At 34.8% G+C, this 27,938-nt stretch overlaps 3 protein-coding genes across 3 annotated transcripts in view; 2 read left to right on the forward strand and 1 right to left on the reverse strand.

Moving 5' to 3' along the window:
• The window catches only part of LOC114362361 (probable ATP-dependent DNA helicase HFM1), a 33,285-nt gene that overhangs the window by 1,668 nt on the left and 3,679 nt on the right, over positions 1 to 27,938 (reverse strand). The window contains exons 7-15 of the mRNA XM_028317738.1: positions 27,216 to 27,448; positions 26,616 to 26,766; positions 26,089 to 26,223; positions 25,490 to 25,610; positions 25,027 to 25,100; positions 24,418 to 24,519; positions 6,680 to 6,911; positions 1,574 to 1,716; positions 517 to 701 (exon numbers count right to left, since the gene is read on the reverse strand). Coding sequence (XP_028173539.1) covers positions 517 to 701; positions 1,574 to 1,716; positions 6,680 to 6,911; positions 24,418 to 24,519; positions 25,027 to 25,100; positions 25,490 to 25,610; positions 26,089 to 26,223; positions 26,616 to 26,766; positions 27,216 to 27,448 — 1,376 coding nt within the window. The remainder of the gene's footprint in view (positions 1 to 516; positions 702 to 1,573; positions 1,717 to 6,679; positions 6,912 to 24,417; positions 24,520 to 25,026; positions 25,101 to 25,489; positions 25,611 to 26,088; positions 26,224 to 26,615; positions 26,767 to 27,215; positions 27,449 to 27,938) is intronic.
• LOC114362374 (dynein regulatory complex subunit 2) lies at positions 7,174 to 8,622 on the forward strand. Its single transcript, XM_028317756.1, has one exon. It carries the CDS (start codon positions 7,221 to 7,223, stop codon positions 8,616 to 8,618), a length of 1,398 nt encoding a protein of 465 aa, XP_028173557.1. The 5' UTR covers positions 7,174 to 7,220; the 3' UTR covers positions 8,619 to 8,622.
• On the forward strand, positions 13,194 to 24,050 carry CPH5 (cuticular protein hypothetical 5). The gene is made up of 3 exons (XM_028317758.1): positions 13,194 to 13,306; positions 19,242 to 19,349; positions 23,397 to 24,050. The coding sequence occupies exons 2-3, from the start codon at positions 19,242 to 19,244 to the stop codon at positions 23,610 to 23,612; spliced, it is 324 nt and encodes a 107-aa protein (XP_028173559.1). The 5' UTR covers positions 13,194 to 13,306; the 3' UTR covers positions 23,613 to 24,050.

A 27,938-nucleotide genomic window follows, 5' to 3' on the forward strand; every position in this document is an offset into this window, starting at 1 on the left:
TTCAAATTGTATGACCCAGTAGTCTTTAAATTTTTTTATCTTTTTTTTGNTAGTATCGATTGTATTATGCTGTAAATAATAATAAATATATTTTATGGTGATGCGTATTATGAAACCACGATTAAAACTCATTCAATTAATTGGGTACATACTAATATAAAAGGGACGGACAAAACATACCTAAACCAAGTTGTTTCGTTTTTCGGCCGATAGTTTAGTCGGGCAGTTAATCAGTAGGGCATGTATGGAAGTGCGCACATTACGCCGATTTGATTTGGCCAATTCATTTCAAAATTCAAAAATCGATTCGATTTTCGATCGATCGATTTTTAGTTGGCGATAGTTGGGCCCGATTTTAATTTGTATGAAGAATCGGTCGATATCAAATCGGCGTAATGTGAGCACTTTCATACATGTCCATACTGATTAACAGTCCGACTAAACTATTGGCCAACTATAAGTTGGAGGTCTACGCCTAAGCTAACACTGAATTCGTTTACCACAGCAGCCCCTTACCAGCTAAGTTTCATCTGCCTAGAGCTGATCTTGCCCTTCATAGGGAAGCGTATGGTGGCCGCCGCGTTGTTTCTGTTGAGGGCGTTGAGCGTTCGCCGCTCGTCTGTGCGAAGGTGCATATCGGCCAGTTCGTGGCACTCGCATATTATCCACAGCAGACGTTCTAGGGATTCGTGGCCTTCTATCTAGGGATTTGTTTATGAATAATAATGTTGTGGATGTACAGACAATACAAATAAGACTACACATTTTTCTCAAATAGATATAGTACTATGACATCAACATAAAACCTGTGTTTATCTTGATGTGCTATCGTCAGTATTCAGTATAGATGAGGGCACATCAAGCTAAAAGCTAAGTTGTTAAATTTTGGAACAAAATTGTACAGTCTGATATACTGTCGTTTGTACTAGATGTAGCTCTACCTACGGGACTATTCCCACCTCTCGTCCCCACCGCTGCAATTCCTGTGTAGCCAGTGCCCCGATTACGCTAATTTTTAACGTCTCCAATACATACGCGCTTCTTCTCCAGTTGCGCTCCGTTTTTCATTCCAGCTGAGGTGCAAATTCGGTATCACGGTAATGGACGTACCTTCCTAGTATTTTTAATGTCACATGAGATATTGAGCTTTACGTACGTCTATGCTTCGTTTCAACTAGCTGTCAAAACGACACCGCGATACGGATTTGTCGTCCGGGCACGTTGAAGATAATTTTTTTTAGCGTAATCGGGGCCCAGGATCTACAGCTTGACCGCCAATAAAAACCCAACCAGTGAAGGTCAAGTTTGTCCCGGGGGAAAGTTAAACTGTCATTGGACCCGCAACGAAATTAATCAAAAGAACATAGGAGTTTGAAGTTAAACAGCTCTACCTATATCTAGTAATGAAATCTGTTGTTTTAATAAAACTGAAAAAGTTGATAAAAAAATCTAGTATGCGCATTTTCATACACTTTAAAAAGCGGAAAAGATCGCATTATACTCATAGTAAAAATGTAGGTATATTATTTATAATAATTAAAAAATAAATAACACCTACAGTTAGGTAACTTACCTTCATAATAAGTTTCATAGTCTCTACATCCAGGTAGAACACAGACATGAGTCGGCCCGCCTCGGTTGATTCGATGCAACTTGCCTCGTCCATGGAGATGAGGCCAGCACTGGCCAAACCGTTCATCGCTCTTACGCATAATTCTGTGGTGGCCAATTAAAATTAAAGAAAACAACTGCACGCGTTTAATGAAACTCAATTTTTTTTTTAGCAAAAATAAACTAAAATAATAGACGTTCCGGTCTAGTTAAGGGCGAATTTTCTTTAATTTTATATGCTTTTTGCAAATATAAGTAATTACCAGATTTTTCAGTAAGATACTAAATAGGTACCGTATTTGAAAAGTACAAATATCTTGTGTTACTTTGAAAAACGCTTTAGACCCTCAGATTTTTTACTAGGAAAAATCCGGAAAGTCTCGTGCTCTATTTTCATATACATTTTTAATTTTAATATTGAAGAGCTGTCTATTTAATAATTCTTTAAAGGGCAGATAGGTAGGTTATTTAACGTTATGAATCACAGTAACATAAATGTCGGATTTGTTCGATGCCTCGCGTTATTTATTTTACTAAGTACCATATACGGTACGAACATCACTATTTAGTCTTCATTAAAAGACTTCTCATGGTACTTACAATTACATCAAATGCTAATAAATGCCATAAAAGTAGCGAAGATGAGTAATTCCAATGAAGCATACCTAGTTGATATTTACAAACGTTTATTAGATTTAAGCACAATCATGCAGCCATTAAAGTGACTTCAACGGCGACAGAAATACCTTCATGTGTAAAGGGCATGTAGAACTATGGCACAAGTTAAAAGCTAACCTTCCGTAGGAGAAACTTAGGCTATACTTGTGAGAATTGGAACGAGTATTGGTCGACATTCTTGCTTTAAAATAAGTCCTACGGCCAACTTTTACACCTACCTTCTTATTTAAGTAAGACGAGTACCTAATTTAATTAGTAACCATCACATCACATCATTCACTTTATTACTTGAAATTACATCCTACCGTACAAAACTACGAGTATCTTACGTGGTAGGTGTAATTCTCAAACGAAAATATTCGTGCTCTATATTGCCTTCATTTCATTGATGAAAATGTAAACGTGTACTTCTCCTTAATTATAATCAATGGCCTTAAAGATAATGCAATTATATATTATGCATATTTATCTTTTATTTTTCACATCAGCTATCATCTTAAGGCAAGCGCAAACGCATCGCGTGCAAGTGCAACTCGAGCCCGGCGCGTCGACAAGGCTCATCCATCAATCACGATCCGGAACTGCCGAGGTCGTGTGAGCTCCTTCATAAACGCATGCCGACTGATACTGGTTGAGAAACCTGAGCTGTAGGACTCTTCGTACAAGGATCATCATCATCATCATCATTTCAGCCACAGAACGTGGCTGAACATAGGCCTCCTCCAATGACTTCCACATCGCACGGTTGGTAGCGGCCTGCATTCAGCACCTTCCTGCTACCTTTATCAGCTCATCGGTCAGGACAGGGATCTTGGACAGGAATTTTGGTGCCCCGAATTTGCTATTTGTAATTATTGCCTCTCGTTCTCACCACAGCCACTTCGGTCAGGATCTCTAGTTTGGCCCTTAAATAAACCTGAAGTTCCATGTGGTGGATAGTGCAGAGCCCAAATAATGACTGAATTCTGAATGAAAATAATTAAAGTTGTAAGAAAGTTGAGCCTGAACCTGAAACATCTGTGGTTTAAGATTTGAATTGGAATGGACGTTTTTGAACAATAACCTAAAATTAAAAAAAAAACGAAAATGGTCTTTATGGCCTAGAGTAGAGACTCCATACTAATATGTAGAGTCAGCTTTAAGCTGGAAGGGTCTGAATTGTTCGCAGTGTCGTAGAGTTCAGGACGTGCGTGACACACTAATCTCTTAATCTACAGCGATGATATTTACCTATACGTTGCCATTTGATCGGATCACTTTTATTTTCTTTGACCCGGAGCTACGGGCAAAGGTCTAACGTACAAGTCTTACTGCAAGCTTGCAGGTACACTTTATACAGGGTAGTTCTAATGTCAGCAAATACGGAGCAGGAATCGCCTTATTTATTACAGGATTATTTTTGTACATATTACTGCAACTAAAATATATTCAAAGATAATAAAAGTACTAACAAAAAGTTGAATTCGTATAAATAGATGGAATCGATTGATGTTAGTATTAGAAGAGAAAAATTGTGAATGAGAAATGTAAAAATGGTCTTCGCAAAAAATAAGTTAATTATATGTAATTACGATACAATAAATTAATGTAAACCGATGTAGGTTTGTTGTCGACACGAAAAGAAGAGAAGAATAAATTAATTACCTCCCTCTATTGCTACATAAAAAGTTTTAAGCACAAATACCTAATCTAATAGAATCCTTGAATGGCCTTATTCAAATAAGCAAAATCTAAAGTTAAGTGAAACCCTTTGGCTTGACATTTATTGAAGGTTACCATTTCGTAAATAGCGTCCTAAAAACTTGGCTTTGAGGGAATTTGTCTAATGTAAATAGGCAATTACAAAACGTGAGCCTAATAATAACCTATGTAAATTCATTTAGTTTGGTAAGTGCTGTTTATTAATAAGCAAGTATATACTTATTAAATGTGTAGATAACTTACTAATATTTCACAGTAAGTGCAATGTATCGGAAAAAGTTCAAGGCGACTTAATAAATAGTGTACTTAAAGGGGAATTTTAAAAATACTTTTCGCTGGTGAAGATTGATGAATACATGTGATGATAAATTTTAAATAAACAGAAAATTATTTCCTTAATTATACACTAAAGAAAACAGTAGTGCCTTATGCATGATTGATTTCGTTTTAATAAATTAGTATCCTACTTACCTACCATGAACGTATATACGTAATTTATCTTTTTCATTATTAAATTTACCTGCATTCAGAATCACAGCAACTGCTTGAGCTTTATTACCAAACACTTAAACAAAGTTCATAACTTTCAGGCATAATTTATCTGAACAAAAATAAATTAAGTAGAAATATTTTTTCAAATAGAACTGTAAGTCATAAGAGTCAATTAGATACATGATTGAGGCCAAGTTCATTTAATGGATAATAATTACTAAGTTACATAGGTGTAAACAACAGTCATATTGTAAGATGCGCATCGGTTTAATGTGACCGGATTCCTATAAAATCATTGCAGTTTCTACATAAAAAATAGATCGTCAGCGATGACATATTTATGTTATAATGACCGGAAAGCAATTATACCACGGATTTAATGTATAAATTGATATGACAATGTTAAGATGATTCTTGTTAATTGTTTCTTTTTTCGCAGCGGTTAAGTAATTGGTCCTTACAATTCCATTTTATTAACACTTCAACAAAAAGTAGTATTACATATACTTATATTTTTTTTTAAACAGTATTTTAGGTGAAATAAAACTTACAAGCTATTTTAATTTAATAATGCAGAGCAATTACACATTAACTGTCATACATATTCAAATTAAAATACAGAAATAACAACCCGAGTAATTTATTGTGTAAACAGTTCAACATAAATGTTTTTAATCATCATAATCTGTTTGATATAGCTTGGACAAGAAATAATTAAAATTAATTAAAGATTTAATATTTTTTTAATCTCCCGGCTTTGTTGTTATTATTATAACAATAGATATTATTATTTTAATCGCTGTTTCACGTAATCATGTCTTATCGGATGATCAGGCTTAAGCAGTGCCCTCTATAACAACATAAGAATTAGATATGAAAACTTTACAGATAATCATAATATAAGACCTTTGATTTGAAAGTTAAATCAGCAAATAAGTAATTACTCTTTAAGTTCATTGTTTTTCACTTATTTGCACCGTTCGTTCATCAACAGTCCTCAATTAATTTCGTGACATTACAAATGCAAAGATAAAATCCAACAGCCATTAAAAAGATAACTACAGCGATTATTCTGTCATACTGAAAATAAAGGCTTCATCAATCACCAAGACAATCCAAAAGTTCATGGTTCCATATTGTTTTAATGCAATCTTAGGATTCTACCAATGATGGAATTTAGATGTAGTGTTATTAGTAGAACCGTTAACAGCTTTTGTGTTGAGTTAAACTTTGCTACATAGGTTACGAATGCTAAGCTGGGTACCTAATTTTGAATCAAAGTCAAAATTGAAATATCTTCAGCTCCGAATCATACTTTTTGGGGGTCTGTTACTGATGATATTTGGGCCCATGCACACCGCGTTTTTTCAGGCACCGTCGAAACGCGTTTCATGCAACTGTGTGCGATATGGTATCGCAATCAATGTATTATGCAGTTAAGCAAACTTATTTAGCAGCGTAGCAAACGTGCGATCGTAAAACGCGTATCGACAGCGCCTGAAAAAACGTGGTGTGCATGACACAATGGGAGCAGTATCTCAATAGTAGGAAAGGTCCGAATAAGAGGAGCAAAAGTCAATAACTTGCGTCTAAACCGTGTTACCGTGGTAGTGTGCTCTAAGCTTAAGGTATTTATTGCCGTGTGACATCCTCCAGTGATTGCTTATCAAGTCAAGCGCATTAGCAATCGAATGTTTTGGATTAGTCATGAAGATTGTTCGCTTGATAAGATGTGCACACATTAACCGTCACGTTTTTCAATAAAAAGAATGAATTAGCCTTATAAATACACCATTTGATTAAAGGCATCCCGTGGAGTTATTAAATAAATGCCTGTCATTGATCTTCATTGTTGCATCAAGATCCAGGATCTTGCTTGGATATGGATATTGAAAAAACTTGTTTATTGACACGAATAAGTTATTGGCCGCGTCTGATTTACTGACCATTAATTAATTGATACTTTATTACTTGTTCAATCGTTAATATCGGTATTACTATGACATAAATCAGATCTAGTAGTTAGGTGATATACTCGCAGTAGTATAGATCTAATAGAATACTAATAAAAGTGAGAAAATTTATGAAAAAATGTTACTGAGGTATTACACAGTAGTTACTGTTGCTTAATACCAAATATAATTGTTTATGAATTTCAATAAAAAAGCAACATTAATGTTTCAGAATAGAAACTCACCTTCAATCTTCTTCAATATCAAATATTCTGGAGCGGTTGACGTCAGGCCCAAGTATTTCTTCGGGTCTTTAGCCGCTCGCACGTAGAGGAAAGTGGATCGCAGCCACTGCACGCACTGCGCAACGTCGCACACTGTGCCAAGTGCAGTTTCGCTGTTCAAGTTCTCTGCCAGGCGCTTGTGTAAGTAGCTCTGTAGGGGCTCGCTGCCGCCTGCTAGAGCTTGATACCGGGCCTGTTATTAATAGAGTAAATATTTAGATAAATAAATACTGTATTATTATAAAATTTATTCTGTAAAATAAACTCATGTTAAGTTACCCAATAAATACCTATACTAAAACATAATTAATTTAGATTTTGACTTGATTTAACTTGAACTTAAAATTTTCTGTGACAAGAACGAAAACTTTTTGTCGAAACTGTCAAAAAAAGTCAAATTAATGCATGTCATATTTGACAATAACACTGTCAGACACACGTATTTTGTAAACGATTTTGCGCATTTTTTGATAAAAATAGTAAATAGATAAAATAAACTACAATGGGGATGAGTAAGGAAGAAAAGAAAGCTAAAAAAGAAGCCAAACGTCTGGAAAAGTTAAAAGCAGAAACTGAAGCTCGTAAGAAGCTTAAACGTGAGGAACTACAGCGTGAAATGGCAGCTCAGGCTTTGAAGAGAGGTGAACTGGACAGAACTTGGCGCGAGCTTATGCTCAAAATTAAAGAACCTGTCTTCAAACAAGATATCGAGGTTATGTGGCATACGTTTGAACGGGCATTCGATAAGAAAGATCATCTTATAAACTATACAATGAAACTGATGGATGTTGCTGATGACCAGTTCCAACGCTGCGTCGCCAGTTTCTGTGATACAATAGATACAATGATCAATAAGTTTTTGACGGACTTAGATGACTTGTCCAAGGAAAACGATATCAGAACCGCCAACCTTTTGAAGAGTGGCGAAGACGATGCTGCTCAAATAATGACGGATCACAACGCAGCTGAGACTCATCTGCAACTGATGCTTTATCACGGGCACACCACAGCCGATGCTCTAGCTTGGACGACGAGAGGTGAAAACCTCGTCAAAGAAGATGAAGAGCGCAGCAAATATGCTAATGAACGCGAAAACCTGAGATCCTTTCTTGAAAACAGGTACAACGCTGTGTGGGATGAATATAAAGCTGTTCTCAAAGCGTACGTCGTTGAAACTGCCGATAATCAGAAACAAGTGCGTAAATTGCGTCGTAAGGAAAATTTAATGGCTGACATAATTGCTTCACAAGGCAAGAAAATTGCCAACAGTGATGGAATGCTCAAACGCCTTCGCACAGAGTTAGCGGCGTATGAGTCGGGTACAAAGCAGGCTGTTTTCCGAGACCGTCGTAACCGACACCGAGCAGCATGTCATAAACTGAAGAAACGACTCATCAATGGGTGCGCCACTGATGTAAAACAAATGGCTATTTTAGTCCGAGTATCAGATAGCACTGTAGAATGGCTTGAAGGAGCAGCAAAAAAAGGGGAAAGGATACTTCGTATGGCTGCGCTGTGTAGAAAATTTCAGAGTCAACGCGAGAAAGTCATGCCTTACGGTTCCGATATTCCACACTCTCCTACACAGGTGGGTAATTTGCGTCAGCAGAAATCGGATGATTCATTGGTTGCAAATGCCATATCCTCAACGTGCGGTTTGACTAGGCTGTGGCAACGTATCGCAAAAGCAGAGTTGACAAAGAGGGCTTTGTATCGTGAAAAACTGCTTTTGGAACAAGAAAACGCTTATATTATGAGAAAAATTCAAGCGCTAAAAGAGAACAAGATTGGTCCAGACACTCAAAAATGCATTTGTGGTGCTCCAGCTAAAAGAGGAGCGCTTAACCCACCCACCGCGGTTGAAGGCGTTTTGGAAATTAGTAAATATAGAAAACTTTAATGAAAGAGAGAAAGAAATGATCTAATAATAACTGTTTACTATTTAGATATCTCGATCATGGTTTCAATAAATAATTTGTTTTTTAAATTAAAATTGTCATTTATTTTGATTCCAGCTACATAAATGTAGGTACACATTATAATTTTTACACAATAGGAATACACCAGAACCTATTTTAAACCCTTTGTTGTTTAGACTTCGAGCGCATCCCGATCTCATGTGACAAAGTCGTATTTCTCAATTAGAATAAGTTGAGTTTACTGTTGAGTGCAGCGGCGGGCGTCGCGTGTTGCAACGGCACGAGACGAGCACGAGGCGCAAACGATGCCACTTTGACCTCACCCAATTCTAAAAAGACGACCCAAGGCATAATCCACGAGCGTGAATTGATCGTTTAACTCAATAATGACTATCCATTCAATGTATTCACAGAACGGCATGCAACAATACCGATAATACACGCTAATTTCAATAATTAGGAAAGATAATTAAATCTTCCAAGAATACAGATGTCTCACTGAGAACTGTGAACCGTGTTGTTCCCAAGTAGAGCGGAAAAATATTTTCCTATTACAAATGATACGTTACTCTTAAACGGCATTTTCCTTTAGTTCTTAATTATTACTAACTATAATGAAGAAGATAATAGATAGTCTATTTATGTTAGCTGTACGAGTAGGTAAGTAGTATTCAAATCAATAATCGCTAGGTATCTAATGAAGTGCCTTTTCACTTATCACCATCCAAATTACCTTGCTACTTATACCACAGATTTACGGAGTTCATTGGTAAATGCATGTTCATGTGTTATTATTAGATTATACACACCAACTAATAAAACATACATCCATACAAAAAACAGTAATTATTGCGTTAATGTCACGTGACAAACACGGCCTTGGCTATTCATGCAGACTTCAATTTATATTCTCTTAGCTTTTGCCTATGGCTTTGCTTGCATCTATTCAATCACAAGGGTCAGTGTGTTCAAAGACAGTAGTAAAATTATAAGAATTTTGGTTTTTATTTTACAAACGTGGCGAATGTCCTTCTGTAAGGTCTAACTTACCTCTTAACAAATAACATAGGGGCGGCGGCTTCAACGCGAAAACTTTACAAACCGAAAGAGCTATTTACCTATGCATTTATCATATTATTTGTATAGTTTGTATTTCATTTTACCTTAAACTCCACATTTGCGACTAATTGTTTAACCAAACCTTTAAATGATTTACTTTCATATTGTATGAGCGAATACATGAGCTTATTTGTTTACGATGAATGAAACTGAGAAGGTCGTCTTCAGTTAATTTAATGATAGTTTTGAACTAACTATATTTCAGTCTTTCCAGATGGCATCTTGTAAATCTTTTATACGTAGCATCCGCCGTAAAGAGCTATTTGCAGAGAATGACTCAAATAACCCCAAAGTAAGAGCTAGAGCACCTGTGGGTCTAGACAACGTGCATATTATAATCGTAAACCAGTCGAAAAATGGTCGAAAGGCCTCTTTTTTGTATGGAGTTATGACGGATTCGATTGTCGATTCGATCAAAAAGTGCAACTTGTCCAGGGGGGCTGAACAGGTTTCTTCAGACGACTTTGATTAGTAATAGAGCAAGTAGTTGAGTTACCTATCTAGGACTTTATTAAGTACTTACTTACAATCCTAGTGGATAGTTTCATGATTAGCAGCGTCGCGTTAGCTTTACCAATTTATGTGCGTGTTTGTTTTCTACACGAACATAATTCAAGTTAAATTAGACGGGTTTGGGGAGTTATTTTAATCAGGTGAAGAACAAGAGATAAGATCAAACCACAATGGCCGTCCTCGGACTAGTAATCGTGACAAAAAATTAAGATAAAACGCACTAAACAAAGACAATTAACAAAAAATCAAGTAATAAAACTTTAATCATGTCTAGGTTTGCAATTACGTTAAAAGAAATAATTGTATTGAAATAATGTCTACATAAATGCTGAGACTATTAAATATTAACGTGAAAAATATGTAACGTTTTTACGTAAAGAGCTTCAAACCAAATAGGTATTTGTTTAGTATATTCAAAAAACATGATCAGTAGGTACATAAATCATTTCATGCTTGAAGAAGCATCCTATCCGCCGAACGATATACCTACTTAAAAAGGTGTGTCTATATACCAAATAGGTTGATGATGAACAAAATGATGCAGATAATTTCCAAAAACTTCGATTTTTATTACTTTCTTGCTGACAGAACACCACTGGTACTGGAGGTATTACAAATACACATTACTCTGTTTACCACATACCTACAATGACCTACATGCATTTATTTTGGTACTTAACTTAACAAATAACTTTATTTCTAAATTTCAGGCGGGTGAATCTGCGGGCTACTTGCTACTTTTGAATAAAACATTAAAGTTTCCGACGCATATTTTACTAAATGTTTATGACTAATTGAGTCGATGATGATAAAGCAGACATAGGTAAGTAGCTAACGTAAATTTATTACTCCATAAATAATTCTATTCGCTTAAAATATGCTACTTAATATGTAAATTGAGTGAAATACTATTTGTATACTAATTTTAATGTATTTCATTTTGTACTTAAATATTAAGGATATTAACCCACTTTCCTCATTGCTGTGTGCAAAGTCATGAAGTAATCTATGGAATCTAGATTTGATGAGAAATAGAAGTGTAAAGATGATAAAGACATAAGTTATGTGAGTCACTTCCTCGTCATGAGCGGGGATGACAGATAGAGCTTTCACTAACTGATATGGCAAGGATCTCAAGTAGGAAGAAGGGCTGCCCCACTTAGAATAATGAACTGTATTGTAGACCAAATACAACACCACGAAGGCAATTCATTCATACTACATACCGCATTATTAAATGTTACGTATAACTTTACAACGTGAAGATTTGAACCATAATGAATTATGTAAATAGCTCAAAGTTTACACACCGAAACATATTCTAAACGTTCTTAATAACTAGTTTAACTACGTCCATTAATCAAGGATTACTTATTCACGCACCCGAGCTCCTTATAATTAAAATAAAGGTTCACGGTCGCGTAATTTGATATTTTAATTGGCTGATGACCGAAGCGAACACAAAGCCGTTATGAAATAATTACCGTCGCAGAATTTAAAGTACACATACTCGTATTTGTTACGAAAACTGATGTTTGATGGATTCGTTCCCGTGGTAAGAATTTGACGAATTGGACAATTAGATACAAAATCGCAGTATACTTTATTCTATTAGAGGTCAAAGGTTAAGGGTTATTTTGTTTTAATAAGTATAAAAATAAGTTTACGTAGAAAATTAACAGTATATCATGTCTACACGTGCATCTAGTAGTATTTTGCAAATACTTAGTAAGTCCTAAAAACTTTTCACATTACTAATCTAATAAGACTTTTGCAAGAAACTCTCGATTATATTGCTTCTAATTTCAACGCTATTAAATAAATTCGTGAAATAAATATCCTTGAAAATTCACAGCTCCATCTAGTACGTAACAAAGCAAAGCTTGTACTATGGGAACCAGACAAAAATTTAAATGTAAATACCTACACACATTTTACACTAAGACTATTACAAATAGATAATGTTCATACACACGAATGTCGAATTGTGTGGAGATCGAATCCGCGAACTCTGGCGTAATAGGTGAGTTCCCAGCTACTTTGCCAAATCTATCATCAAATACTAAAATACACTTAACGTAATTTTATTTCAATAAAATTCATTTTCCCGCAGATTCATCATCACCATCATTTCAGCCACAGGATGTCCACTGCTAAACATAGGCCTCCCCACATGACCCACATCGCACGGTTGGTAGCGGTCTGCATCCAGCGCCTTTCTTATTAGTCCCAACTAATATTATAAATGCGAAAGTAACTCTGTCTGTCTGTCTGTCTGTCTGTTACGCTTTCCCGCTTAAACCTCGCAACCGATTTTGATGAAATTTGGCATAGAGATAGTTTGAGTCCCGGGAAAGAACATAGGATAGTTTTTATCCCGGTTTTTGAAACAGGGACGCGCGCGATAAAATTTTTCTGTGACAGACAAAATTCCACGCGGGCGAAGCCGCGGGCGGAAAGCTAGTTCATAATAAATCTAAGACTACATGTAAAAATGGTGAACTTGTATTTTTAAAGATTCTCAGTAAAAATAGTCAAACACCACCTTCAGGGAATAATTCATGAAGCTCAGCGTAGCTGAAATCGGCTACGTTCATATGAAGGATCATTATGGTTGTAAGGTAATGCAAGTCGAAATCTACACATGAATGAATAATAAAAGGTAACAAAGTACCACCAGTTACCTCCAATCTTCTCAATACAATAAAAAGAAACTCAATCACTATTGTCAGCCTTTTCATCATATTGATGAGAGCTAGACACTTATAACATTCCAAAGGTTTTAAAATAATCTTCTTCTTTGTGCATCTTCACAATGCTGATTAAGACAATGTAAGTGATGTGTGCATGTCACCGGTTCACGTATCGACATATCGCGGGGCAAGGGACGCCCATCTCGATAGGGCGACATTGCAACACTCGCGGGGTGCGCATATAAGACAGGGTCGAAGTCGGGGCGCGCTACCAGTCGTCAGACGCCCACCACTCTTGACACTTCGCCAGTGTTTCTGTGTTGTGTTGTGTACCGTGTGTAAAGGTGAGTTCACACGCGCAATTAACGGTGATTGTGATCGGTCATGTATGACGGAGATGAGTTTGAGTCATTGATTGAATACGCGGCTTATGTGAAAAAGTGACAATGAATATANGAAAATTCAGAACAATGTTAAAGCAAAAACTTACGCTAATTTCAGTAAGCTAAAATTAAAAAAATAAGGAAAAGTCTCATGTAATCAAAACTTTTTGTGATAATTATAAATAAACATAGCTAATACTAAAATTGATACATAAATACATGTTATATTGGCTTGTATTAAGACATAATCACAATGTTCTACTATACAGAAGAAATAAAACATAATATTGTACAAAATTTTCGTAGAAATTGAAAGACCTTGAAAAATTAGATTTCCTTCCCATACAAACGACATCAACGAGCTACAACTCTACGAAAATTTATATTTTAATTATTAAGAAACAAAGCAGTTATAAATGAATTAAATATTTATCTCATTATTAAAAACACACGACAGTCATAAAAAGCCTCTAGGCAATTTTTGATTTGCGCAGTTAAGCTCCCGTTATGTCTTATTTACGATAATATTTCTCTAGATACGAAAATCTATATGATTGTTTGCCGATCGCGTTTGAAAAACGTGTGAAACTATATCTACAGCACTTGTGATACTGATTTATAGCTTACTATTATCGTAGAAAATTGAGCAAACTACTTTGTAGTGTTGCCATAGGGACCTACATACTTCGAATTTCATTTTTAGTGCCGGTTTTCCAAACTTTATGGCACTGTAAGTCAGTGGCTAACAAAAAATACTTAAAAACGTTCCCAGACTCCACTACAAATAAAGTTTAATAGCTCAATGTCAAATATGAACATCTGGATGACCTCATTTGTTCTAGTAGAGTAAATTCGCTAAAAACTGTGCTACAACTAACATAAGCATCGAGTTTCGTTTATAAATCTTAATACATACATATTTAATTACCATTTTCATAAGAGTAATAGTATTTATTTACGTACCAGCTTTTACTTTTGAACTGGAAGTTTAAATGTATTTAGGTATTACTTAGTAAAATTAACAGACATGAACCATAAATAAATAGAATGATGTATTGATGTATATTCCCAACATATTCTGTAAGCACATCGTATCAGCGTTGACAGATGGGCGCTAATATAATCTTTGGTACAGACGACAGCATATAAAAATAAACACTGTAGTATCTGATTGGTTAAATTGTGTGCTTTAATGCAATAAAAATGTGTAGACTCGTATGTCGTCGACTGTACATCGTTAAAATGAAAATTAAGAACTTGGCTTGATTATTCTTAACATACATCATTAGATCATTAATTACCATTAAGTTTAGTATCTGTAAACTTTATTGGATCGCTTAGGTAGTGCTGGCACTTAAAGATTTGATAGACTTTGTCATTATGCTTTATGTATTTTAGTAATATCTATATGTGACAGAGAGAAATTCACGCAGGTGAAGCCGCGGACCTAAGCTGGTTTTTATTTACACATAAACAAAATACGATCATAACATCACTTTAAACTAATTTTATCGTTAATTTGGACAATACTTTTTCTTGCAAAAGCTAAGTTTCATTAATTAAATTGCTTTAGATGTTGTTCAAAATCAAAATCAAAATCAAAATTATCTTTATTTGTTTAGACTAATTAAATTAGTTCTTGCAAATCGTCAAATGCTCTTAAGGAGCCTATACATGTCTCATTCTTTTTTTGCCCTACCACCTGTTAACCGTCGTTCACGCACAACTCACACCAATCTGTGTCGTTTCAGATTCGACGTCCGCATCAAGTTATAGATTTTTATGTTCAATATTTATTACAGCCTTAACTTCGACCAGGAGTCATAAGTTTGTACATATTTAAGGCTTATCAATGAGTTCAAAAATAGAGTCTGTAAATCCATACTTTTGCATGTATAGAATAACAATTATCCTGCTNAACGTACGCAACTCTTTACAATGTGACAAGGTATAATTTCATTCCGTAGCTTTTCATTAGCAAAAACCGTCGTATAAGTGCGCAATCACACGTCTCCGTGCAAGATTGCGGCGCACAACAAAGCCAACCCAAAGGAATCGATCACGCAAATCTCAATTATTTGTACAGTCCTTATAATTATGACCTTTGCATCATTGTCATTAGGTTCACATTCCCACTAAATAACGACCTCTCCCATGAAATAACGTTGGGTAGGGTTTATGCAGATTGAGTCGAGTTCTTTTGTTTATTTTAATGAGTGGATAAATTGAATTCATTCCACAGGCTAAGGGATTGAGCTGCGCACGCTATAGAAGCTTTATGACTACGCAAGTACAAGACTTGCATAATTTGTCACGAATAATACCTATCATCTAGTTAAATTGTCATTGTTCCATTTATTGTGTATTTTTTTCAATAAATTTTTCTCGACTAATTTTTATTTCCATATTACCTAATACGTCACAAAAGGAAAGCTCTTCATTTCACTTTATGCAAACTGGTAATCAGACCGAAGGTGGAAGCGAGCTTTATCCGTAATCCTCAACCGCAGAGGATCTTACTACCTAATAAGTACAGCAATACAAAACTACTATGGTGCTAAGTACTTAACAGTCGTGTTAACTTAAATAAGATGTTAAATAATTAAAATGGATCATAGTACCGTGAGACTATAAAAATAATAGTTAATTATGTAAAAACCTCATAATCAACAATTAACGCAATTAAACTTCATTAGTCGTATCATCGATATCTATCGACAAACCTGTTTTGTATTTTACTTTTTTCCACGCTATTGCTAAGATCGTTAATTGAGTTTTTTAATTATACCACTAAGAGACTACTAAAGATGCACTACTATTGCATAGATTTTATGTCTAAAGGAATAAAGTTCAAGCTGCGATAAAATAAAACTTCTAAGTTAAGTGATAATGCATGACACGTTTTTCTAATGGGTTATTTTATAGATCCGTGCTAATAAGTATAGGGGTTTTACGTATAAAATAAGTTTTAATACTAGGGATTGTCTCTAACGAATACATTAAACTTTAAAGTAGTTATGTCACCTAATTCCAATAAAAACATTATTATAAACATAAACATTGATGTTGCTAAGTAATTTTCAAATTCATTGCCCTAACAAAGCTTTTTCATTACAAAAAGGTTCCTAATAGAACATACTTTATAATAATGATTAGATTCCAAAGATGTTTATCTTGATATTTATCTACAGACACAGTTTAAAATCATGAGAAAATAAATTACCATGTTAGTTAGGATACTTTGTTGCGTGACTAAAAGGCATTTAGGATTTTAGCCATTGACATTTAGCCTTCAATCTTGCAGCTCATTATAAATAATTTTATCACTGTTTATTGAGTAGGTACCGGATAATCGAAGACGGCATTCTTTATCGGCATTAGTGGATAATCACTCATTGTTATGATGAGAGACGCAGACCTACGGAAACTTATAAATTATGTCCACGAGATGGAAATTGCCCTCGCAAAGATAATATTATGACAGTACCAGCAATACTAGTAGTTAAGAGAACAATAATCAGAGAGATTCAGATCTTTGATGGTTTTCAGCTATTAGTAGTCTACTTTATTAAAGTAGAAGCTTTTGACCGCGGATTTTTTACGCGAGAATTATTTTTTACCTAAATAATAATTGACAACTGTACATTTGCGTTTTGCCATAGTGATAAAAAATATTCACTTTTATAGTACTTACAAAGAATGTAGTAAATAAATAAATAATAGCGGGCATTCTTGAGTAAATTGATAATGCCCGTTTTCACCATCAATTCGTTATTTTGTGACACCTATGGTAACACATAACAGGGATTTTGTTTTCATAGGGGTCACTTAAAAATTAGGGATTGATGGTGAAAACGGACATAAAAAGTATTAGACTAAGAGCTACTGAACGCCAGACCTACGTTNTTTATAGGTAGGTATATCAAATTTAATCGTAAAGTAACAATCACCACTGTGGTCTAGTGGTAAGACTACCTATTTAGGACAGCCAATTCCTCTGAGGTTTAGGATTCCGGGTGAAGCTCGCTGATCATCCAGCAGTTTCCAACTTTCCATCAGGTCAAATGAAGGGCAAGAGCTTCCTCGTTGTGGATAAAAAATGTTCTGTTCAGTTATTGTCTCTAAACGTGTTCTACGTAACGTACACTTAGTGGATTGCAAATATTAGTTAGTCCTAAGAAAGTCAAAAACATGTAACGGAATCTCCGACTTACTACTTTAGTAGAGCGATTACAGAAAATAATGGCCTGTTAAGTATATGTTTTTTTGTGTTATTATGAAAGTTCAGAAAATTGCGCAGTTTTTAAAATTATTTTGGACCTATGGAAATTCTTTTTTTTCTCATACATTTCAATTGAAAATTTTAGAATGTTCTGCTAAAAGCATATTTTTTATGTTTCTAGCAAAAATTTTGTATCTTGCATCAAAGATAGGAAGGTGATTATTTTTTTCAAATATCTGCAACTAATAGGGAATCTATCAAAAAAAAGAAATCTGAGAAAAGTCAACCCAAAAAAAAGATAAAAAAAAAATTAAGCCACTAGGTCATGAAATTTGAAAAAATCACAAAATTAACGATAACTTCTAAACTACGAAAAATCGTAGAACATACATGGGGGTGAAATCGATAGGTCTATTTCTCACCTATCACCTGCCTTCGGCTTGACACCTTACAAGAAACACCCTGTATATATTTTTTTGTACCTAATGCATGTATGTATAACGAATCTGTGAAAACATATTTAGGGTTACATTTTAGTCTATATCTACATTTAAGTATTATTTAAACCATGTAAAGAATGTAATCTGTTTTGTTTTCCAAATAAATTAAAAAATTAAATTAAACTATTAAAATAATAGTTAATTATGTAAAAACCTCATAATCAACAATTAATGCAATTAAACTTCATTACTCGTATCATCGATATCTATCGACAAACTTGTTTTGTATTTTACTTTTTTCCGCGCTATTGCTAAGATCCTTAATTGCGTTTTTTAATTATACCACTAAGAGACTACTAAAGATGCACTACACTATTGCATAGATTTTATGTCTAAAGGAATAAAGTTCAAGCTGCGATAAAATAAAACTTCTAAGTTAAGTGATAATGCATGACACGTTTTTCTAATGGGTTATTTTATAAATCCGTGCTAATAAGTAAAGAGGTTTTACGTATAAAATAAGTTTTAATACTAGGGATTGTCTCTAACGAATATATTAAACTTTAAAGTAAGTAGTTATGTCACTTAATTCCAATAAAATATTGATGTTAGATTCCAAAGATGTTTATCTTGATATTTATCTACAGACACAGTTTAAAATCATGAGAAAATAAATTACCATGTTAGTTAGGATACTTTGTTGCGTGACTAAAAGGCATTTAGGATTTTAGCCATTGACATTTAACCTTCAATCTTGCAGCTCATTATAAATAATTTTATCACTGTTTATTGAGTAGGTACCGGATAATCGAAGACGGCATTCTTTATCGGCATTAGTGGATAATCACTCATTGTTATGATGAGAGACGCAGAGACCTACGGAAACTTATAAATTATGTCCACGAGATGGAAATTGCCCTCGCAAAGATAATAATTTATGACAATACCAGCAATAGCATAGATAACAATAATCAGAGAGATTCAGATCTTTGATGGTTTCCAGCCCAGCTACACCTACCTACCTACCTAAGTAGTCTACTTTATAATAATAAAAGATTTTAAATAGATACTAGTGGCTTCTAATAAATACTGTTAGGGAATTTTTGAGTTATTGGACTATATATTTGACTTTAAAAAGTATTTTATCAAGCCCGTAGGTTTTTACATAAACATCTAAATACCTACTTAAGTTAATAATGTTTAACAAATAAAATAATGTCTTTTTTTCCACCAGATGTCGTCAGGAAAATGGATAGTATGCGCGCTCGCGATCGTATGCGTTAGCGTGCGGCAGGCGGCAGCGGCGCCCGCACCGCAAGAGGATAACGGGCCGCCCACGCCGGTGAGTACACTGCCTTAAATTGTTTCAGAGAACTTTAATATTAAGCTTAGAGCAAATCCCTCAGCAGTTGCTTTTTTCTACGACATACATTATCTTCGAGTAATTCGAATTCAACGGCAATGAATAACACCAATTCTAAAGAAAAAAGCAGCCGTGTTGGAAAGCTATAGATAGCATGCTTTGTGAATACATGATAACTTAAATTTCTACTATGTTAGGTAAAAATTAAACCTACTTGCAACCATTCAAAAAATTTAGAGTCCCGATTTTCGTAGGGGTTGTAGCTATGGAATGTCTAGTTTAACACGAAACAATGTTTCAGAATAGGATGAAAGCCTGAAGAACTCTATGGCATGATTAAAGTATACATAATCTTAAACCGCATTTAACAATTATGCATCACTGCACAGTAAACTAATGTTCGTGCATACCGCAAGGTTAGGAATACCTACTAATTATAATTTATCGTGCATTATTTGAACATGACAATAATTTAAAAATAAATTTCATAGTTATTAATGTTAACTTTAACTTTAGCCTAACTACAAAATCAGGGATAAAGTATTTGCATGACATTTTAAAATTAATTGCCATTACGCAAGTGAGTACCTATAGGTAAATACCGATAGGTAATAAATTAGCGAAAATAGCTTTTAAACTAAAGGGCAATATTTTTTAAGTGTAAATGCGTTATTTGTTTGTTTGAACAGTTAACTGAAGGACTTAGACATGTCGCGTGTTAGTGATTTCGACTTATGGTATTGTACCATTTTCAAAACATGTTTTTGCCCATTCAGATTAATAATTATTTATCTATTAAATCCATATACAAACGATCGCCTATAAGGGTCTTAAACTAAAAGTTGTCAGCCTTAACATTAAAAGCGGGTCTTAAGGATGCGCACGGCCATAATTTAAACAAAACGTGCATACCTTTGACCTACAGTTGCGACTACAGATTTAGACGCAAGAACCTTACATTGCGACATTTGAGACGGCGCATCTTCATACGGAAACTAAAGTTTAATTTAAACAACATTTGTAGTGCAATAAAGTTGCATAAGGAATGAGCGAGGCTTGTGCAGAAAATGGGGCATTTCAGTTGCTTTTCTCACACTCATAGGTAGATACATTTTACATAAAGGTACAAGTCTATAGACTATTCTTATAGTCTTATAGTTCTTATAGTATACTCTTGTATATGGGTTAAATTCCCAAAAAAATATATAAGCACAAATGTAAACTTTCGCTGCATTAAACAGCTACTGTTCGTAAGCTCCAAGTTGAGATATAAAACTCAAGAAAAGAAAACTTTATTTGGCCCTTTTTATTTGCCTATTTTAGCATACTAAAACAAGATAATCTAAAAAGGAATACCTGCTTTCAAGGATCATACAAATAGTCAGTCGATCTAAAATGAATGTTATTTGTAGGCTTAATACCTTTTATTTCCAAGAACTATTAAAAGGATCTGCCGATTGCGATTCTATAAATGTGTGCTAAATCCTGTTTACGGCATCAATTTGCCTTTGCCCTTTACATGATGCATATGCGAAAGGACATTGTCAGAAACCGCCTAANTCAAAATTGTTGGTTCTTTAGGCGAACAATGTATGGAGAACGAACATTGTCCTTTATGGCTCGCTCATATCCAAGGCAGGTCAACCGATCGCTGATAGCGGCTCAACTCAGCAGCCCAACGTGACTGTTGTTTTTCCAGCCCGTATTGTTCATTCATAGCGCACTCCGCGGGCGAACAGTCCACTATCGGCACATCAAGCTATTATGCTAACGATGTGAACATTCGCGGTGCAAACCCACTAATTGGAGCCAATTGCGTCCAACCGCCTTTGTGTGCGCTCTTTGACTATTATCTCGATTAATTGCACTACTATAATAATACTAATTGAAACGCACCGATTTGAACGCGAAAAACTTTTAATCTAAACATTTAAAGAACAATTACCTAAGTTTCATCTACATCGCAATTAACTTCCAGATTCGAAACGCTTAGTCTTTGCATAAGAATTAAACTGAGCTTGCAAAACGCTCATGCGATGTCATGCTCAGTTAATAAAACCTCTCATGACGTANTTGACGTAACATTACAATTAACATAAACAATAGCAATTTTATAAACATAGGTCTGGAAATTCAATTACGGCTCTATTTTCATAAGTCACCTTTCATTTGGTAGAACAAAATTAACTATTGCAATTTTACCAAAATGTTTATTAATTAATTTGAGCACACATTTAATATCTTCTTACTTCCACAATATATGAGATTTCCTCGAAGCTCAAGCTTTTTCATAAATGGTAAAATGACTTTCGCAAAAGTCTGTGAGTAAACCTACCTAGGTATATCAAATAAGATAGTCGGCCGTTTGGTGTAGTGGTTCGAAACGGACTACTATTCCGGAGGTAGCGGGTTTGATTCCCGAAGAGTACAAACATTTGTGTGCATGAACATATTTGTTTGTATTGGACTGGGTGTTTTCTATGTATAATAAGTATGTATTTACAAAAAAAAAGTATTTAAGTATGTTTATATCCGTTGTCTAGTACCCATAGTACAAGCTTTGCTTAGTTTGGGACTAGAAGCGCAGTGTAAAATGTCTAAGGATATTTATTTATTTATTTTATGTATAAAATTAGAATTTTTCAGAGGTAGAGAAAAATGATTTCCCGGAAAAGCACCTTAAGTAAACACATATGCTAATGACATTACCTTATTTATTGGTTTCTATTACGAGTAATCAGTTCAATTGAGACTGAAAACATCTAGCTCTAGTGGTGCGACAAGCGGTACAATACGTAATATCCAAAAAATGTGAAACACAACCCCGAATGAATGAGACGTTACAGAATGTGACCGACCTCCAAATCACCTTGGCCGATTTTCACACGAGAAATTCTATTAGAATGGATCAATGGAAATTTTGAAAAATAGTCCTTTGTGTTTAAATGTATTCTCACATAACTTATTTTGAAAATTTCACGTGACTTGAACAACTTCAAAAGCTTCCCTGATAATGTTAGTTAAGGATTTTTATTTTTGTAAAAAAAATATGTAATTATAATATTGCTTTGACGTATTGGCGTGTCTTTCAATCACATGATCTCTGATGTAAATTAAAGAATGAAACATGAATGAAAAACACACTGAAAAACACACTGAAAATCATGAATTAAACAGTAGACAACTATCCAACTATCCATGTAATCCATCTTCATCAAATCCCGCCCACATGAAAAAGCCTAATTTACGAAATAGTGGGTGAGCTTAATGATTATGCAAAAGATAATATTAATCGGTATCCCGGTAGTTAATAGTTGGACTTGGAAGGGTATTCTTAAAAAACTAATAAGCGCAAAAAATGCCACAAGTAATCACCAAATATCGAACAATAGTTAATGTGGTTACCAATATGAACCTTTTTTGCAGTGCTTAGTGTTGACGCTACTGAAACTTAGCTCGCCTATTATTGAATTTGGTAATTTTCCAGAGGTTAATTCAATGCTCATATTTCCACCAAAACCTCTGAACAATTGAAATTACTTTTCGCACCGTTCAACAAACTATTTAGATTTTATAAAGCCACAGTGCCATAAGAACAATAAACAATACAAGCTTAGACACCGCATGGGAAATAGTGGAAAACTTAGATGAATTAACAAATTCGCATTTTAATTAATTCCGTTCAGTTTGCCACGCGTAGCATAATAAAACTGATATTTTGACTGATTCTTCTCCCAAAAAATAACTAACAAATAGAGTTTCTAGATTACCTTTTGCTTCGTGATCGTTTCGCTACAACCCTTTTAACAAGCATATAGGTATCTAATTCATTTGTGTTACTGTAACGGGGTACCCTAGACACCACACCAATGAGTTAGATAGGGAGAAAAGAGAATATTATCTTCCAAAATCCTTTTTAAAATCTGAGACCCGAAAGTGGGTCCAAATTAAATATGATAAAATAGGAAAAATATATCAATCCATTTATTACATTACAGCCTAACTTTATAATTATTTTTTTAACAGTACGAGTACAAATACGACGTGGAAGACCAAGAAAAAGCTCTCTACTTCGGCGCCAACGAAGCGGGAGACGCGCAAGGCAAGGTCATCGGCGGCTACAGGGTGCTCCTTCCCGACGGCAGGCTTATGACCGTCGAGTACACGGTCGAAGGCGAAAGCGGATTCGTCCCCAAAATCACCTTCGAGGAAAACGCAAACCCCTTCGGCAAAGGAAAGTAAACTCTCAAATCGGGCCATAAGACTGGATTTAAATGTACATACAATATTAGCTCCAAATTAACCTTTTTGTGACGTCATCAAAATTAAAAGACTAAATTGTATAACGAATAACGACCGCCGCAGCATTTCATAGGACAAGTTAGATTAACATAGTGCAGTCAGTTTAAACGCCGTAGTTTTAGGTTTTATTATGATTTCTTGCTTTACCATCCGATATTTGGTAGGCGACAAAACATAATCTTATGTTAATAATAATATAACATTTTTATAGATAGTAACAGACTGTAAGTTTGTTAGTTGTCTTTGTACAAAGTACCGAAATCAAACATTTTGCATAGTACAAGAAAAGTTACCGAAAAAATAAAGTTATAGTCACAACCTGTATACAGCTGACGATTTATTTACTAAGTTTTACATCGACAGTATTGATCGGCGATATAAGAGTAGCATAGTGATAATATTTCAGATGTTACCATTAACTGTGATTAGATAGAGTAAGTGGAGGCCATTTTTGCCATTATTATAAAACTATGATTAACGTAATATTGATATTTTGTATAATAATAACTTTAAGAATTTCTACCGCATGTAATTTTTGTATACGATAAAATACTATAAATAATAATTATTGTTGTTTTATTACTTTTCTATAGTTAGGTTTTTATAAATGCTGTTTTAAATGGTCAACAAAACAGAATGCTATATGCAAAATCTTTTTTCTTTAATCATGAAATAGCACTATTCTTTGGCTTTAACTATTCGATCTACCAGTAGGTATATTCTAGATAATACATAATCCACGTACCTTATCCCTTTGCCTCGTCATAATAACAGCAGTGGCCTCTGTGTCGAACTGCGGCCGCCCGGCGCGACCCACCATTTGAAGGACTGTACTGATGCTGTATTCCTAAGAAATATTCCTTTATTTTATATTTTCCGGGCCTAAAATATTCCTGGAACCCTGGAATCGATCTAGGGGTCCACCATTACAATAGTTCCACTGCATCCTGTAGGATGAATCTACAGATCAGAGCTTGATCACCAATGAAAGCTAGCAAGTATGGGGTTCCATTCCTTAGGTATGTCAATACAAGCTATATCTCAATGCCTACATTGAGAATTGAAATAAAAAATCCTGGATTCTTCAGATTTTCAGTACACACGTTTACTGATATTTATACACAAGTTTTTCTTCTTTAACTATTTTAATTATTAAGTAGACTGAAACGAAAAACTCCACAGGACACACTTGAAACCCAATAAAGTGAAGTAGGATGTGACACAGGCCACATACCGAGCAAGACATGACATATCCCAACATACTACTCAATGTTCCAGCAAGGCAACAGATTGTAGTGAACAAGAAAATAAAAAAAAATATTTTAATTAGCTCTAGAACAGAGTGAAATCTTACTTGGTAAGCTCCGTTCACGTACTGTTGAGTGTTCTTGATGATCACAAGATGAGCTGGTAAATTGACACCCATTGCTGCAAAGATAATACAAATTAAATTAACAAATAATATTTATGTTGTATTAGAATGAATAAACACAAATAAAAAGTCAAGTGCAAATCTTATAGACTCAATTATTAAGGAACAACAAAGCGCAGAATTAGATTACTCGTATGATTGAGACTGAACGAACTGAAGGGTTTTAAACGAAACTGAAACAGAATAAAAGTGCATGGTGTCAATCGATCGAAACCCTCCGTACCTAGCAAATCCTAATCGCACTTAGCCGAGTTTTACACACAGCTTATTGGCGCATCTAGAGTAACTTTGCAGGATGGCCTGGCCCCTGACATTTCATGATACGGAGGGAGGGGGGTACATCATTTAAAACAAACAGTTCGTAAGTATTATTATGCTAAAATACCTAAAGTAGTTGTGGTGATGAGTATCGGCAAGTCTCCGTTTCTGAACGCATGCTCTATGTAGATTCTCTCTTCGTAGAGCATTCCGGCGTGATGGCATCCCACGCCGGCTAGTACCAAGGACTGAAAAAGAATTTTTGTCTGCTTGGGTAGTCCTAAACTAAGTACAGACTACGACACATCATGCAAAATAAACAGTAGGTACATACCTACATTATCTCGTGTAAGTAATTACAATTTTTACAAAAAAAAATCAGCTAAGTCAGTTTTTAATAGGAATAGAGTTATCACCAATCTACTGACGTGGAGTAACATATATATAATATAAATATAAATACTTGATAGTACTGAAAATAATTATTAGGGATGGAAAAATCCCGCAAAACCTATAGGTTTAGTAACTATACAATAATGCAATACGAATCGTTCGTTAGTCCACGCGACATCGACATCTTGTTAGGTGGCCTATTCCGTAAAATGTCCTGTAAAATATCGTGCTATGGCGACTCCTTTAACGGTAATCTTTTGACAAATTATCTGTAGATATATTTTAATTTTCTATAGAAAAGAAAAAGAAATAACGTAAATTCATGTATATTACCTGCAATTTCTTAGTTTTAATCGTAGACGCTAGTGCAGTGAGCTTCGCCTTTTGCTCGAGACTGAACGTAATCGTGATCTCCTTCGATAAGGTTTCGGCAGTCAGTAGCACGCTCTTCCTTGTGTTGCAAAATATCTGTTCTCAAAAACTACAAGTCACATATTTGTCTCAGGAGAAACTAGATATTGTCAGCATTGCGCTGAGAAAATACGTGACAAAGGATGATATAACCCGGCTACATGCAAAGGTAGAGTTTGGTTATATGGCTATTACTTGGTTATTAAGTTTAGGGATCGTACATAATGACTTATTTAGCAAAATCACAAATAACGGAGTATTAGCATCGAGGCACTCTCTCCCAGTCAACTAGTAGTGACAAAAACCTTTTTATGTTTGGCATTTGACTTAAAAGATGTTTAGCAACATTACAATACAAAACAATTTACACTCCGACTCCGATTAACTACTTATACTCGTATCGAATTAAGTAATTCCCGTTCGGGAAAAATAAAACTCATGGAATTTACCAAAGTGGGTTTTCCATCATGGTATTTCTGGATAATCGGCCAAAGCTTGTAGTTGAGAATGATGTCGAACTTGAAGATGCTGGTTCCGTCCGGGCAAGGGTAGCCCTCTACTACACGCCTTAGCTTCACTGGACGACACTCGTCTCCAAACCTTTTTGTTAGAAAGTATATTCCTTGGTTTAGGACTTTTTAAAGGCTTAGAAGTTTGTGAAGATAGTAGAAAAGGACCAAACTTGGCCATATTATTTAATACACTATTAATAATAACTCATGGCTAAAAAAGTAGTTAGTGGTTTTAAAGAAGGTTGGGTTTTGAGCCTCAGGGCGTCTACTGCTGAACATAGAATATGATACTTTCAGCTAGGAACATTAATCCGCAATTGGGTTCAAAACAGCAACACATACTTAGTGGCGTTGTACGAGTAGGTATTTTAGTACGCCAACCATCAGATCAGACTGTAAAAAGTAACATAGTAACCTTTTCCCCTCTTAAATAGTATAATCTGCTACTAATTATTCTTTGTTATTTCTTCAGGAATACAGAATACATGAGTGGAGAACTAAGAGATAGGAATAGTCTCATTAAACTTGTTAACTTACTTGTAATAAACTGCAGGTTTATCTTCAGTGTTTAACCAGGCAGCCACATCCTCAGGGTTGCTGACCGTAGCCGAGACGGCTACGAATCTTATCATAGGTGCCGAATTAACGGCCTTTACGTTTATTTCGTGCCCATTTTCAGAGTTATTTGGGTTCATTTCGCGGCCATCTTCTGAGATATTCTGGTACTGCTTTTGGAGTTGTTCTATTCGATGGGCCGATTGAGCTGCACTCTTTAAAACCGAATCAAAGGACATAACGTAAGATAAAACAATTACAAATCAGTAGTATTGGAGCATAAATAAATAAAATATTATTTAACGAGCTTTTTAGATATCCTATCAAGCATGTGCTTTATAATGAAAATATTTGTATCTCATTATTAAATGTTTAAGGTGAGCTTCAAATCTATTTCAGTGCTCTACATTTTCTTTAAAAGTTTGAACTTTATGCAGGCAAATATGTGAGAAAGTTCTAGATATCCATAAACTGGATCTACTAATAAGTATTTAACGACCTTACAACATAAGCATCTCGACTACCTTAATGGATTAGTCAATCACGTTAATTAATTATGCTAAATAACGAATTGTTTTAACAAAAACGGTGGACTCAGATCGCCCATGTACGGAGATTTGGAATGCAGGCATCACTGGATTGCGAACGCGCAGAATTCTTTTGTTACCCTTTAATGGCCAGACCCGTTTAATTAAATGCTTCCTT

Source organism: Ostrinia furnacalis, unplaced genomic scaffold (genome assembly GCF_004193835.3).
Source record: "Ostrinia furnacalis isolate ACB-3 unplaced genomic scaffold, ASM419383v2 OfSCF6417, whole genome shotgun sequence".
Taxonomy (NCBI): Eukaryota; Metazoa; Arthropoda; class Insecta; order Lepidoptera; family Crambidae; genus Ostrinia; species Ostrinia furnacalis.